General features: G+C 37.7%; 1 protein-coding gene across 1 annotated transcript; it reads right to left on the reverse strand.

The window, feature by feature from the left end:
• Positions 1 to 44: 44 nt before the first annotated feature.
• On the reverse strand, positions 45 to 12,246 carry edaradd (EDAR-associated death domain). The gene is made up of 6 exons (XM_026285588.1): positions 12,024 to 12,246; positions 9,226 to 9,284; positions 8,308 to 8,359; positions 7,999 to 8,069; positions 7,503 to 7,554; positions 45 to 1,871 (listed from the first exon to the last, which is right to left on the reverse strand). The coding sequence occupies exons 1-6, from the start codon at positions 12,079 to 12,081 to the stop codon at positions 1,495 to 1,497; spliced, it is 669 nt and encodes a 222-aa protein (XP_026141373.1). The 5' UTR covers positions 12,082 to 12,246; the 3' UTR covers positions 45 to 1,494.
• Positions 12,247 to 13,683: the final 1,437 nt, after the last annotated feature.

The following is a 13,683-nucleotide window of genomic DNA, read 5'->3' on the forward strand; positions in this document are numbered from 1 at the left end:
TCTTTAAATGTGCAATGACTGTATCTTCTTAAAAACATTGACAAGAAAATGAAGGAAAATATGCTTTGTAATATCTTTATATATTTTAAATATCTTTAATTCTGTCTTATTTGTCACTTTTTTTGTAATAATATCTAATATATAGTCTTTTGTTTATACGTATTTCCATGTACATCTTTATATTTGTCAGTATTGCAAAAAAAAAAAAAAAAAATGTCCACTTTTTTTTTTTACATCTATTAAGTATTGTGTGTCTTTCTGTGTTTCTTGAAAACAAATCTCAATCTCACAAGAATCTCACAAATGTTTCTAAAGAATTCAATAAAGTTTATGATGTGATTATTGCATTTAAAATTTTATCATTCAAGTGATGCCAGTAGTTCATAATATATTGCAGATTAAAAATACTTTGTATTTACACTATAATGGTAGGTATAACAAATATTCAGATACTGTGCATATAAAAGTTTTATTTTTAAACAGAGAACCCCTGATGCACATAAACAGGCTTTCATTTTTAGACACAGGAAATAAAAAGCTAGGTAGAGTACATGGCACAAAAACCAAACACTTTTTAAAGTCTTGTTTAGAAGAGGTAATATTGTCACATTCTATCCTACTACCTGCATTGTAATTTACATTAGACCAAACATTTTGAAACAGCCACACTGCATTTTTAAAACTAATGTTTTCAATAAAGTCCAGTCAACATCCAGATCCACTGTTCTCTGCAGTTAAACTGCTATTTTACCACTCCTTTCTAAGAGACATGCTAAATCTTTCTAAAAGTCTCATGATAATAATAAAAAAATAAGTGCCATTCATACCAAACATGATACTAAATTCAAGTGCTCAGTGAGCAGTGCAATGGGAATTTGATATATATCACAATGTTTTATATGCTCAAATTCATGTAAAACATAGAAGGAGATTCAGTTTTTATACACTGAAAGGAGATGCAGTTTTTGTGTGATTCATTCTAGAATGACCTTATTACTAGAAAGCAGGCAAGAATAAAGGTGAAAAGTTGTCTTTAAACTCATTTAGATATTGAGAACAATGACTCATTATAGTACATGTTACTAATTAAAGGACACTTCATAAGACCACCAACACTGGCACACCGCCAGCAGATGACTGTTTGTATTAAAATAAATAAAATTCTGTATGACCGGAATCACAGAGAATTTCCAGACAGAATCTGAAAATGAGTAATCACACCTGAGCGGTCTTTCAATTTTCTACTGAAGTGCTGGGGTGCTACTGCCTATATTTGTTGATTTTACTACATAGCTAATACAGCTAACCAGATGGTTACATATGGAGTGATGAAACCAGCCAACGGTTACCAAAAAATAAACTACGTCCAGTGTATAACCTTGTACCACCCATTCAGTAATGTGTGTTCTGACCTGCTGTCCATCCCTGCAGTCATGAATTTCAGTTTCTAGCAACACGTTTCTCCTTTGAGGTCCAGTTATTGTTAAGTACCAGCTAATGGGCCTGCTGCCAGCGCGAGGGCCAGTCGTTCTCCATCCATCTCTGGAGCAATCGAAGCACATCGATGCGCTGGTAAAGCTGACAGAGTGCAGTGAGCTCCGTGACAGGTTTCTGGTTGTAGCGCAGAAGGAACTCTTGAGTGGGACTTTGGTAGGTGGGACCATGTGTGCGCTGCTCTAGAAGTGTGAGTTCGTCGTAGCTCATTCCCCAGCGGCTTGCAAAGTTCTTCCAGTTTTTGACAGTGCAGTGAGTCGGATCGAGCTTCAGTCTTAGAGTGTACAGAAGGTCTTCGTCATTCATCAGGTCACTGATTTTGGGTGGAGGAGCAGAACATAAACACTCCTTACAAGCCTTATGTTCTTTACCGAAGTCTACAGAGTGGGGAAAGAAAAGCAGACATCGCATAAAGTGCATTAAGTTGGGATATCTACAAAATTCATGCTTACAGTAACAATAGCACTCCAAAACCCAATTTACACATGCTTCTTAAAGGCCGGGACACATCAAGCCGACTTCAAAGAACTAGAGAATGATTGGGAAAGATCACGTAACAATTAAACAGCCTTCTGTCCAACCTGACTTGTTGCTCTTTACACTGCATCACTTAAAGGGTTAGTTCACCCAGATAGCAAAATTATGTAATTAATAACTTACCCTCATGTTGTTCCAAACCCGTAAGATCTCCGTTTATCTTCGGAACACAGTTTAAGATATTTTAGATTTATACCGAGAGCTCTCAGTCCCTCCATTGAAGCTGTGTGTACGGTATACTGTCCTTGTCCAGAAAGGTAAGAAAAACATCATCAAAGTAGTCCATGTGACATCAGATGGTCGGTTAGAATTTTTTGAAGCATCGAAAATACATTTTGGTCCAAAAATAGCAAAAACAACCACTTTATTCAGCATTGTCTTCTCTTCTGTGTCTGTTGTGAGAGAGAGTTCAAAACAAAGCAGTCTGGATATCCGGTTAGTGAACGAATCATTCAGTTCACCATATTGAACTGAATCGTTTTAAACGGTTCGCATCTCTAAATACGCATTAATCCACAAATTACTTAAGCTGTTAACTTTTTTTTTGGGCTGACACTCCCTCTGAGTTCAAACAAACCAATGTCCCGGAGTAATTTATTTACTCAAACAGTACACTGACTGAACTGCTGTGAAGAGAGAACTGAAGATGAACACCGAGCCGAGCCAGATAACGAACAATAGACTGACTCGTTCACGAGTCAAGAACCGGTTGCATCGGTTTTCAGATCACCAGTAGTTTCTTCGGGACAGTTCGATTCAATAAACCGGTTGAAGAAAACGGTTCACCGGTTCTTTTGCGCTCGACGTAATGCAAGTAAGTAAGTAAAATGTATTTGTATAGCACATTTCACAGATAAAAATTACCAAGTGCTTCACAACAATAGGTAGAATACACAACACTTACAAATACATTCCAGCACATAATCAAAAATAAACAGAAGTACACATAAGGCCACCCTACAGTCTAGTTAAAAGCCTCTTTAAAAAGAAGAATTTTCAACTGGGTTTTAAAATTTTCCACACAATCCAAGCAGCGTATGGAAGGAGGCAAAGCGTTCCACAACCGAGGTGCCACAACTTGAAACGAACGGTCCCCTCTAGTTTTAAAATGTGTAAGGGGGGCAACTAAAAATCTCTGGCCTGTAGATCTCAGACTACGTGAGGACGTACGCAGCTGTATCGGGTCAGAGATGTCCTTGTAAGGCTCTAAAAGTTAGAACCCAAATTTTAAAGTGCATTCTAAATTTCACTGGTAGCCAATGAAGGGAAGCTAAAATAAGAGTAATATGTGCCCTTTTACTCGTGTGGGTTAAAAGCCTAGCAGCAGAATTTTGGACAGTCTGGAGACGACAAAGATCCTTCTTATTAAGGCAAATACAAAGACTGTTACAATAGTCTAAACGAGACGAAATAAAAGCATGAATGATCATCTCCAACTTGGCCTTTGACACCAAGGCTCTTATCTTAGAAATGTTCCTTAATTGAAAGAAACAGTTTTTAATAAGTTGCTTCGAGACATGGCAGCATCAAAAACAACACCTAAGCTCCTGAGACTCGGCTGAACAGACAAACCTAAGGCACCGATAGGTTGTTTTATCTGAGGGTTGCTCTGCTCAGGGGCAATGATTAAGGTTTCAGTCTTGGCAGAGTTCAGTTTTAAAAAGTTATAATTTAGCCACTTCTTGATCTTATACAGTATAACAGTATAACTGAATGTCATCTGCATACAAGTGATAAGTGACATCCAGAAACTGCCTAATTATCTTTCCTAGAGGAAGTATATACAGAAGGAAAAGAATCGGTCCCAGGACAGAACCCTGAGGAACACCACTCCACAAACCTACAGTATCTGACATGATCTGATTTATAAAAACCCTAAAACTTCTACCGGTAAGGTAAGATGAGAACCATTTTAAAACTGATCTAGATATCCCTAATAGATCCTGAAGCTTATTAAGCATAATATTGTGATCAATAGTGTCAAAGGCAGATGTAAGGTCCAGTAAAACTAACACTGTATGCTTCCCAGAATCAGCTGACATCAAAATATCACTTGAAACTTTCACCAGTGCAGTTTCCGCAGAATGTTTTTTACGAAACCCTGACTGATATTTGTCAAAAATATCATTTATCTCTAAGAAAGTAGTAAGCTGCTCTGCTACCACTTTCTCTAGAATCTTAGCCATGAAAGGGAGTTTTGATATAGGCCTATAATTTATGGGTTGCAATGGGTCTAAACTGGGCTTTTTAAGAACAGGTTCAACAATAGCATGTTTAAAAAAAGTCAGGAACCACACCAGTTAAAAGAGAAGTATTGATCATTTCTACAACACAGGGGCCAATACTATCAAAAACCTGCTTAAACAGCGAAGTCGGGAGAACATCACTATGGCCATAAGAGGGCTTCAACTTATCTAGCAGAGTGGTAACATCATGTAATCTCACTAGTTTAAAGGAGAAACGCGGATGGGAAAGAGAAAAAGTGCAAGCCTTGTGTGCAGGATGAGGTAAAATGCTAGCTCTGATATCCTTAATTTTCTCAACAAAGAAGTCAAGGAATACATTACTTTTTGGCAGAGAGTGCACCGCAATTGGAGAAACAGATGGCGAAACAATATAATTAATGGTATCAAACAAGAATTTTGGGTTTTTCTTATTAGAGGATATTAGCTGAGAGAAGTAGGTAGTTCTGGCACTTTTCAGGAGTTCATTTAGAGAAGCAGTTAATTCCCTAAAGGGGGGATGAAATGCTCGTTTTCACTCAATATCCTGTTAATCTTGAGTACCTATAGAGTAGTACTGCATCCTTCATAACTCCAAAAAGTCTTTAGTTTTATTATATTCATAAGAGAAAGATAGTCTGTGCCGATTTTTCCCGGAAAAACATGACCGGCTGGAGGTGTGACGTGTGGGCGGAGCTAAAGAATCACGAGCGCCAGTAGGCTTTTGCGTTGAGAGCATGTGGAAGCTGTGACATTACCGTGAGGGAAACACCATCATCCAAAACAAACCATGGCTTACAGTCAGATTCAGCCGTTTATTTATGATCCAGAATCAGATCCCGAGGCTGAAACTGAACGAGAGCAGCAGCAGCAACGACTCACTCCGAGCGGGGCTCGAACCCGGGTCTCCAGCATGGGAGGCGGACACACTAACAAGGAGGCAGAGATATTTTAAGCAGTTTTACTCAACGCCTGCGGTTCCAACACACGATCGTGACCCTTTTTCGTTGGGATTGCATCATCCTTAAAAAATAAACGATACGCAAATCCGTTGTCAAACTGGGCCTTGTTTGTAAAACAAGCATCTTCGAAATGCAGGGAACAAACACTTGCACAACTCTGTTGATGCTCTATAAAAATAAACTCCATCCACTGGTCCCTTAATGCTGTTTCTCTTTTGGTAATCTGTACAGGGTTGTCTTGCCCTGGTAACCAAAAACACACTCCTTTTGTGACATTTCACGACGCTCTCGCTCTGATCAGTGATTGTCTGTGATCAGCCTCTCATTGCTCTGCTATACGGGAGCATGCACTCTTCCGGCAGACGTGACCTCAGGACCCATATAAGGAAATTCTGCTCCATCTAACGTCACACAGAGCCATACTCTAAAAAAACTTTCAGAAACTTGTGACAAACCGGAAGTAGTATTTTTGGAACAGAAATACTCCTTCAAACGTACAACTTAATTTTTGAAACTTTGTCCATGTTTAGCATGGGAATCCAACTCTCTAACAGTGTAAAAAACTCAGTATGCATGAAATAGCATTTCACCCCCCCTCTAAGATAAAGCCTGTGAACTTCAAGTTTAGTTGTTTTCCATAAGCGCTCTATTTTCCAATGTTTACTTCTACAGCTCTGAATAGATGCATTTATCCACGGACAGGGATTTTTAATAGAGACAGTGTTTGATTTCCCTTAGCTGGCATGGATCAAACAAAATAGCAAACTTCCCAGCAACATCCTGGTTAATAATTCTCCTTTGTAATGGCGTCATTTGCGATGATTGCCCTTGATTCAAGCCTTCGGTTTACCCGCGCTCATAACACTAGCACAGAATCAGTTCAGAATCAATCAACAAAATAATCAGTTCAGTTCAGACACTCTGTGTGTCGGTTTGCTTCACGCTGAATCACACATGCGCAGTATCATCAACTCCTCGGTTCTCGAATCGGACGCGTCTGACAGAAATGGTTCTTGACTCGTTTCTGGACATGGACAGTATACCGTACACACAGCTTCAATGGAGGGACTGAGAGCTCTCGGACTAAATCTAAAATATCTTAAACTGTGTTCCAAAGATAAACGGGTTTGAAACAACATGAGGGTAAGTTATTAAATACATAATTTTGCTATCTGGGTGAACTATCCCTTTAATGCACAGGTCTATTTTTTAACTGGCTTGTCAGATGTTGTGATCACTGTCAGTCATATCCAACCCTCACACAACTCACACTGTTTTCATGCTCTCACACCATTCTCCATTTTCTCACCCTGTTACTGATGTGATGTCTGTCTGTATAAGTTCTTGTTTTTATATTTAGAATATAGTTACACAACATCAGACCAGGATAAGCAAATTATTAAATGACCTGTTCATAAAGACATCAGTCACTTGTTTTGTTCCCGAATGAATCAGTCCTTTTTAACAAATTAAATGATTCAAGGAATTATTCATTTCATGACAGTAACTTTCTGCCACCTATTGGTGAATTTAGTTTCTAATATGTGACCCTGGAGAACAAAACCAGTCATAAGTAGCACAGGTATATTTGCAACAATAGCCAAAAATGCATTGCATGGGTCAAAATTTTCTTTTATGCCAAAAATCATTAGGATATTACGTAAAAATCATGCTTCATGAAGATTTTTTGTACCTTTCCTACCTTAAATATATCAAAACATCAAGTACTTCATTTGGACAACTTTAAAGACGATTTTCTTAATGTTTTGGGGTTTTTACACCCTTAGATTCCATATTTTCAAATAGTTGTATCTTGGCCAATTTTTGAGTTGATGTTTTTTAAATGACCCTTATGACTGTTTTAGTGGTCCAGGGTCACATATAAGAATTTGACATAAAAGATTAGAATATGTTAACCAAAATGTATGGGCAGCATATCTTCTGTGGATCTATAAGTACAAATATATTTATAATGAAGAAACAGACCCCTCCACACTTCTTACTCCAAACTGAACTTAAAAGTTGGCAACCCTGCTAAGCTATGACTCATGGAACAATTTAGTGGATTCACTCACCCAAGTATTTACACTGATATATATATATATATATATATATATATTTCCGCTGTTTAATTCTAAAACTGAATGTGCTAAAAAAAGTATAGATTTATTGTAAGCAATGTACAACGTATTAATACCATATTGCTCCATTTTATAACATTGTGTCCAATATGTCTTTATACAGTTGTGTATGGTAACAATGGTAGTTTTCTAATATTTACACATACCTGATGAAACAGATGATGATGGAATAAATTCACTACCGTCATTTTCCACAGGCTGGTGATTAAAAAACAAAAAAGGGTTCTTGTTATTATTGTATTATTGAGGTTAAAGATTTAACAAAGAAGGCTTAAGTATTACAGATTGCACAAAAATACATTAAAGGGAACATCGGATGCCCATTTCCCACAAGTTGGTATGACTCTTCAGGGTCTTCATAAAATGTCAGCAAAATACTTAGGTTAAGGTTCCTTAATGGTTAATATTAAATTCCTAACTTGTCAAACATGCACAGGGGGCTATGGCATTAATATGAAAACCACATATTTCTTATACAGTCCACTATACAACTCCTTGAGAGTCAGTATAGCACACAGTGAGTGGTCTGAATCTATAAATAAAGATGATGTCAGAAATGTGTACGTGACTCCCGCAAATAATGTTAAAAAAGTGATCAGACCCAACTCATTTCCAGTGGAAGATGCAAATTGGAAGACTCACTTGTCGTATCCTGCCCACCGCTGATGACAAATATCCAGGGGAAACAGAGCTGAGCTGTAGGGTTACAGGAGCTGTAGAGAACCAGAGATTCTATGAATAAACCCCATGAGCTTTAATTAACACTTTATGTCTTCATGTCCTGTTGAGCACGATTATATGGAAATTGTGGAGGCTGACCCAAAGGTCACCACTCTTGTTACCTGAGATCAGCGGAACTGATTAAATATGGAAATAATCATTCATTGTATGACTTTACACATTTATCACTACCAATACAAGCAGCAACAATGTAAATAAAACAAGAAATACCTCTGATAGCTCGTGGATCACTGTCCTGAATGGGGTAATGTGACCTCAGAGACTGAAACACACACACACACACGTTTCTCTTTTTTTTTTTTTGTGAAAAGTGGGGACATCCCATAGGCGTAATGGTTTTTACACTGTACAAACTGTATATTCTGTGGCCCTACACCAACCCTACACCTAACCCTAACCCTCACAGGAAACTGTGCATTTTTACTTTCTCAAAAAAACTAATTCTGTATGATTTATAAGTGTTTTGAAAAATGGGGACATGGGTTATGTCCTCATAAGTCACCCTCTCCTTGTAATACCTGTGTCATACCCATGTCATTATACAGAGTTGTGTCCTGATGTGTCACAAAAACAAGAGCACACACACACATTAGTAAAGACCCCCAGAGGTCAAACATCACATCACACACATCGGAATCAAGACCTCATGGAAAACAATACACCTTTGTTCCTCTTTTTACATGTTGGGACACATTTGAAGAGAGGTGGTGTGTACAGTGTAGCGAAGCGAGGAAAATTAAACTTTCAGATGTGTGGAAATATGAGCGGCGAACATGCTGGAACAAACCTCTCAGACTTAAGGGAGGGCGTCCCACAACATCGTAAGAGCGTGAGTTTCAAAACCTGCTCCTCCCATTCAATGCTACTTTCATATCATGTATGAAAATCATGTCTAACCTACATAATCTGTTATGTTTGATCATAATATGAAAGGCAACAATGTTTACAACTCATGTACTGTGTCATAACAAACCAAAACTAAACATCAACTTATGATTCAATTGATGTGTCAGTGGGTATTACCCAACGTCATCCATCCATAACATTGCAACATCTCTTCTGAGTAAAGTACATCTTTAACTTATAAATGAAACAACTCAATGTTTAGGAAAAATAAAAAGATCATACCATATCTGTAATGAAGCTGCTGGGGTCAGTGTCCTCCACCGGTTCAGAAGCCACTCTCCCTGGAAAAAAACCCCCCAAAAGTGAAACACTACATCATGTCAACCAATAAACAGAATGACCTATTTCTGATTTGTGAGAGTAATGTATACATATAAATATAGAGATATACGTGAAAAGGAAGAGGATGAGAAGTGTGATGATTATTTTTTAAAAGAAAAGGTTAAATCCATGAGTTTAAACCATCAGTTAAACATCTAAGATTCAAAGAGAAAAGGCACCTGTTATTGATTTGTCAAAAGTCTCCTCTGCTAATGAAGGCACTTTAAGGGCACACTCTTCTCAAGCTGTATACCATTACGGAACCAACAAGTAGCATAAAGAAATAGAGAGGACTGTCAATGAAAATGACTTAAGTGACTGTGAGAGGAAGGAAGTGTGAGGTGTGTGTGTGTGTGTGTGTGTGTCTGTGTGTTTTGTGCGTGACAACACAGCACAAGAAATTCAGTGGCATTACTGGCAGATTCAAATATAGATATCTTTACTTTTCAATAATTCTCTGATCCAACTTGCGATACTTAATGCAAAGCTAGAATTCTACAGTGAGTTGTTTAGCAACAAACGACTAATCATAAATTGAATGGTGTTTGCCTTGAAAAATATTGATTAGCTTTGTACAGTCATGGAAAATTGTTTGTTTATACTTTTAAAAAAAAAAACAAAGTCATCATTAAATAAAAAATAACCTGTCTATTTTCTAAATAATCAAAATACATTGATCTTAATGTGAACGATTTGTACATTAATGTGTTTTATTTTATTACTTAGAATAATCTGCTTCAATCAGCTGTAAGTCACACAATGCAGAAGAAAAGTTGTGTCAGTACTTCTGTTACACTTTAACACAATCAGAGCTGATTAATTTTGTGGAGACATTTCCACAAATAGACATGCAGTCATTTAAGCAGGTCATGTGCTAGTTGTGCTACTATATTCAATCTTTTTTTTTTTCAGCAAAGAACGAAAAATGGATTGTCTGTTCTGTTGCTCGAGGTTTAGTAAGGGGAAAGACTGATCATGCGTGGTTATCACCACAGTGAGTCTCACCCACACCAGGCAGCATAACCTCTGGCTGTGCCGGAAATGTTTGTGTTTAATGCCACGGCTAATTCACATGAAAGGCACAATTCAGAGGAATTACGAAGTAATTTTTGTTCGCTAAAACACTCCTTGAAAAAGAAAGCATGAGAACAAAATATAGGGTATTTTTTAGGAAATACCATCAACTGAAACAGGATGTTGCCTTCTCACTGCATTCATGATGACTGCTGAAAGTACAGGCAGGGAAAAAAAAAACAAGAAACACTCTTGTGTAAGCAAACCGAAAAGGCCACCTTGAGCTGATGTTATCTATGGAAAGTTATGTTGTCCCACTGCAAAAATACCCAATACTAATAAAAGAAAAAACTTTCACAATCCAGCATGATTCTTTTTTTTTTTTAGAGCTATAAACTAAATCTCATGGACAGATCAATCTACATGTGCCACATTTAACCCTGGTCAGTACTGCAGACGAATCCAAACCTGTGCGGCCTGAATCCATTCATGACTGTTTCTGCTCAGCCAGAGAATGCAGAGAGCATGTAGCCGCTTGCTTGGGATGCACTTGAAGAGATAAAATGTAAACCACATCATAATATAATCCTGCAGGGCAAAACCCTCTGCACAGATCTTCTTCAGCATGGCCACCCATACACTTACAGAGGCAACACACAAATACTGCAGTATAAACCCTGTCACCTCTACAGAAGAATAACTCAAGTCTTTTGAAATAAAAACAGAGCAAAACCAAAAGGTTTTTATCCTTTTACACCACAGCATGAGAAAGTCTACTTGATTTGATGCAACTCAACCTACAAACACACACATGTTTGTTTTTGAGGAAAGTGGAGACATCCCATATGCGTAATGGTTTTTATACTGTACAAACTGTATATTCTATTGCCCTTCACCACCCTACCCCTAAACCTAACCCTCACAGGAAACGTTGTGCATTTTTACTTTCTCAAAAAAAAAAAACCTCGTTCTGTATGATTCATAACCGTTTTGAAAAATGGGGACATGGGTTACACACACATACAGTATGTATATATATATATATATATATATATATATATATATATATATATATATATATATATATATATATATATATATATACACACACACACACACACACACACACACACGTTTGTTTTTATGAAAAGTGGGGACATCCCATAGGCGCAATGGTTTTTACACTGTACAAACTGGATATTCTATCGCCCTACACCACGAAGTTTAGCTCCAGCCTTGATCAAACTCACCTACTGTACCTGTGATTTTCTAATGAGCCTGAAGACATTGATTAGGATGCTCAGGTGTGTTTGATTATGGTTAGAGCTAAACTCTGCAGGAAAATGGATCTTGTGGGCCAGATTTGAGGATCCCTGCCCTACACCAACCCTACACCTAACCCTAACCCTCACAGGAAACTTTCTCAAAAAAACTTATTCTGTATGGTTTATAAGCGTTTTGAAAAAAGGGGACATGGGTTATCACCCTCTCCTTGTAATACCTGTGTCATACCCATGCCTCACACACACACACACACACACACACACACACACACATACACACACATATTTTTCGAACAAAACCAAACCAAAAAAAGAAAAAAGAAAAACGTCCATCGTTTTGCCCCTCATGTCATGTAATAAAGCGCATGTATTCTCCAGGTACAAACACGCGGATTTACTTACCAAACGGCTCGGTGAACGCCTTCAAACTCGTCATCTTCACTACAATTGTTCCAAACATAGGAGATGATCGCTGAGGACCTTTACACGATGGCTGGATTTAAATGTCGTGGACGGCGCCGGTGAGCGCGTGCTGTCCCGGTAGATAGAGCCTACACGAAAACCTTCAAACTACCTGCTCTAACTTTTCCTGCACGGAATATCCGACATCTGCTAGTGTGACGTGAGCTGTCTAGAGTACTTAAGGTTTGTGTTTCTCTCTCCCACACAAGGAAATTGCGTAGATGCGCGAGCGCTTACGCCACAGATAATGCCACATTTTCTCACCTCTGCTTCTACACATGTTAAATGTCTCATGTATAAACACTGTGCTTGGTTTGTATAAAACCAACACATGCATACATAATACTTTAATAATTACATGATAAGGCTTGATAAAGATATCTTAATATGGTAATGTGAATAAACCTCGACTTACACGTATGAATGAATCAATGCATCAAGTAAAAATAAAATATTTGCATTGTACCTTGACGAGTTCCTGAAACATATAAAAAATATATATGTTTTAACTGTTCTGCTACAGGCCTGTTTTACTTTTTAAGAAGCGGCTAAGTAGCCTAGGCTTTGTTTAATAGCCTACTTTATTTTACTGGAAATTAAAACATATATCACAGACAAGGCTTAAGACTAATGTCCGACTAAAATCTAAGTCTGAGCTGTTTCAACTTAAAGAAACACGATCTGACTGATTTTAAAATATATCAGTGCTTTTATTTTGCCTCAAAATGCACACCAGTAATGTTTTTTTCTAAGGCACGTTAAATAAAAATTGCTTAAATGTCCTGATTGGACTTTGGCCTAATTAAGCCCCACGTCTGTGCAAATAAGACACCGCAGGCTATTTGTTGCGTCCTAAGGTGAACAAATTTACATGTTTACAATCAAAAATGTCAGCAATGAACGTCAATCGCAACCTACATTGAACTTGCTGGGCGTACTGCTAAAAATAACCGTATGACCCATTATGTAGCTATAAGAAAGTGGTTGGAAAAAAAACCTCCCTCTAAAATAATTGATTTAGTGGATCTGTATTTCACAATGTCACCACTGCGTGTCGCTATAAGCACACGGTCTAAAAAATACATGCTTTGCCTAATAATTAATTCTGCAAAGAATAACAGAAGGAATTGTTTTGCCGAGGTCTGGCTTGGTTGCGGCATTATCTGTAAAGATAACATTTTAACAGCTTTGACTAATCAATGAGATTAAATCTTATTAAAAGTATAGGCTTTTAGAAAAGAGCACATGCTTGGGTGCACACAGTAGTGTTCCACATGCAGAACAGTCACAAAGAACAATCATGTTTTACTTGTAGAATACTGACAGAGTTCAAAGGGAATAGTGTGAGAGCAAAATAGTGGGCCACACGCAGAGAGTGTCAATAGCAGAAGTGTATAGTGACAGAGCACACTGCTTTACATGTGACAGAGCAGAATAGTGTTATGGAATAATTAGAGCAGAATAGTGCTTTACCTAGAGAATAGTGACAGAGCAGAATAGTGTTATAGAATAATTAGAGCAGAATAGTGCTTTACCTATAGAATAGTGACAGAGCAGAATAGTGTTATAGAATAATTAGAGCAGAATAGTGCTTTACCTA

The sequence above is a fragment of the Carassius auratus genome, chromosome 17, assembly GCF_003368295.1.
Source record: "Carassius auratus strain Wakin chromosome 17, ASM336829v1, whole genome shotgun sequence".
Taxonomy (NCBI): Eukaryota; Metazoa; Chordata; class Actinopteri; order Cypriniformes; family Cyprinidae; genus Carassius; species Carassius auratus.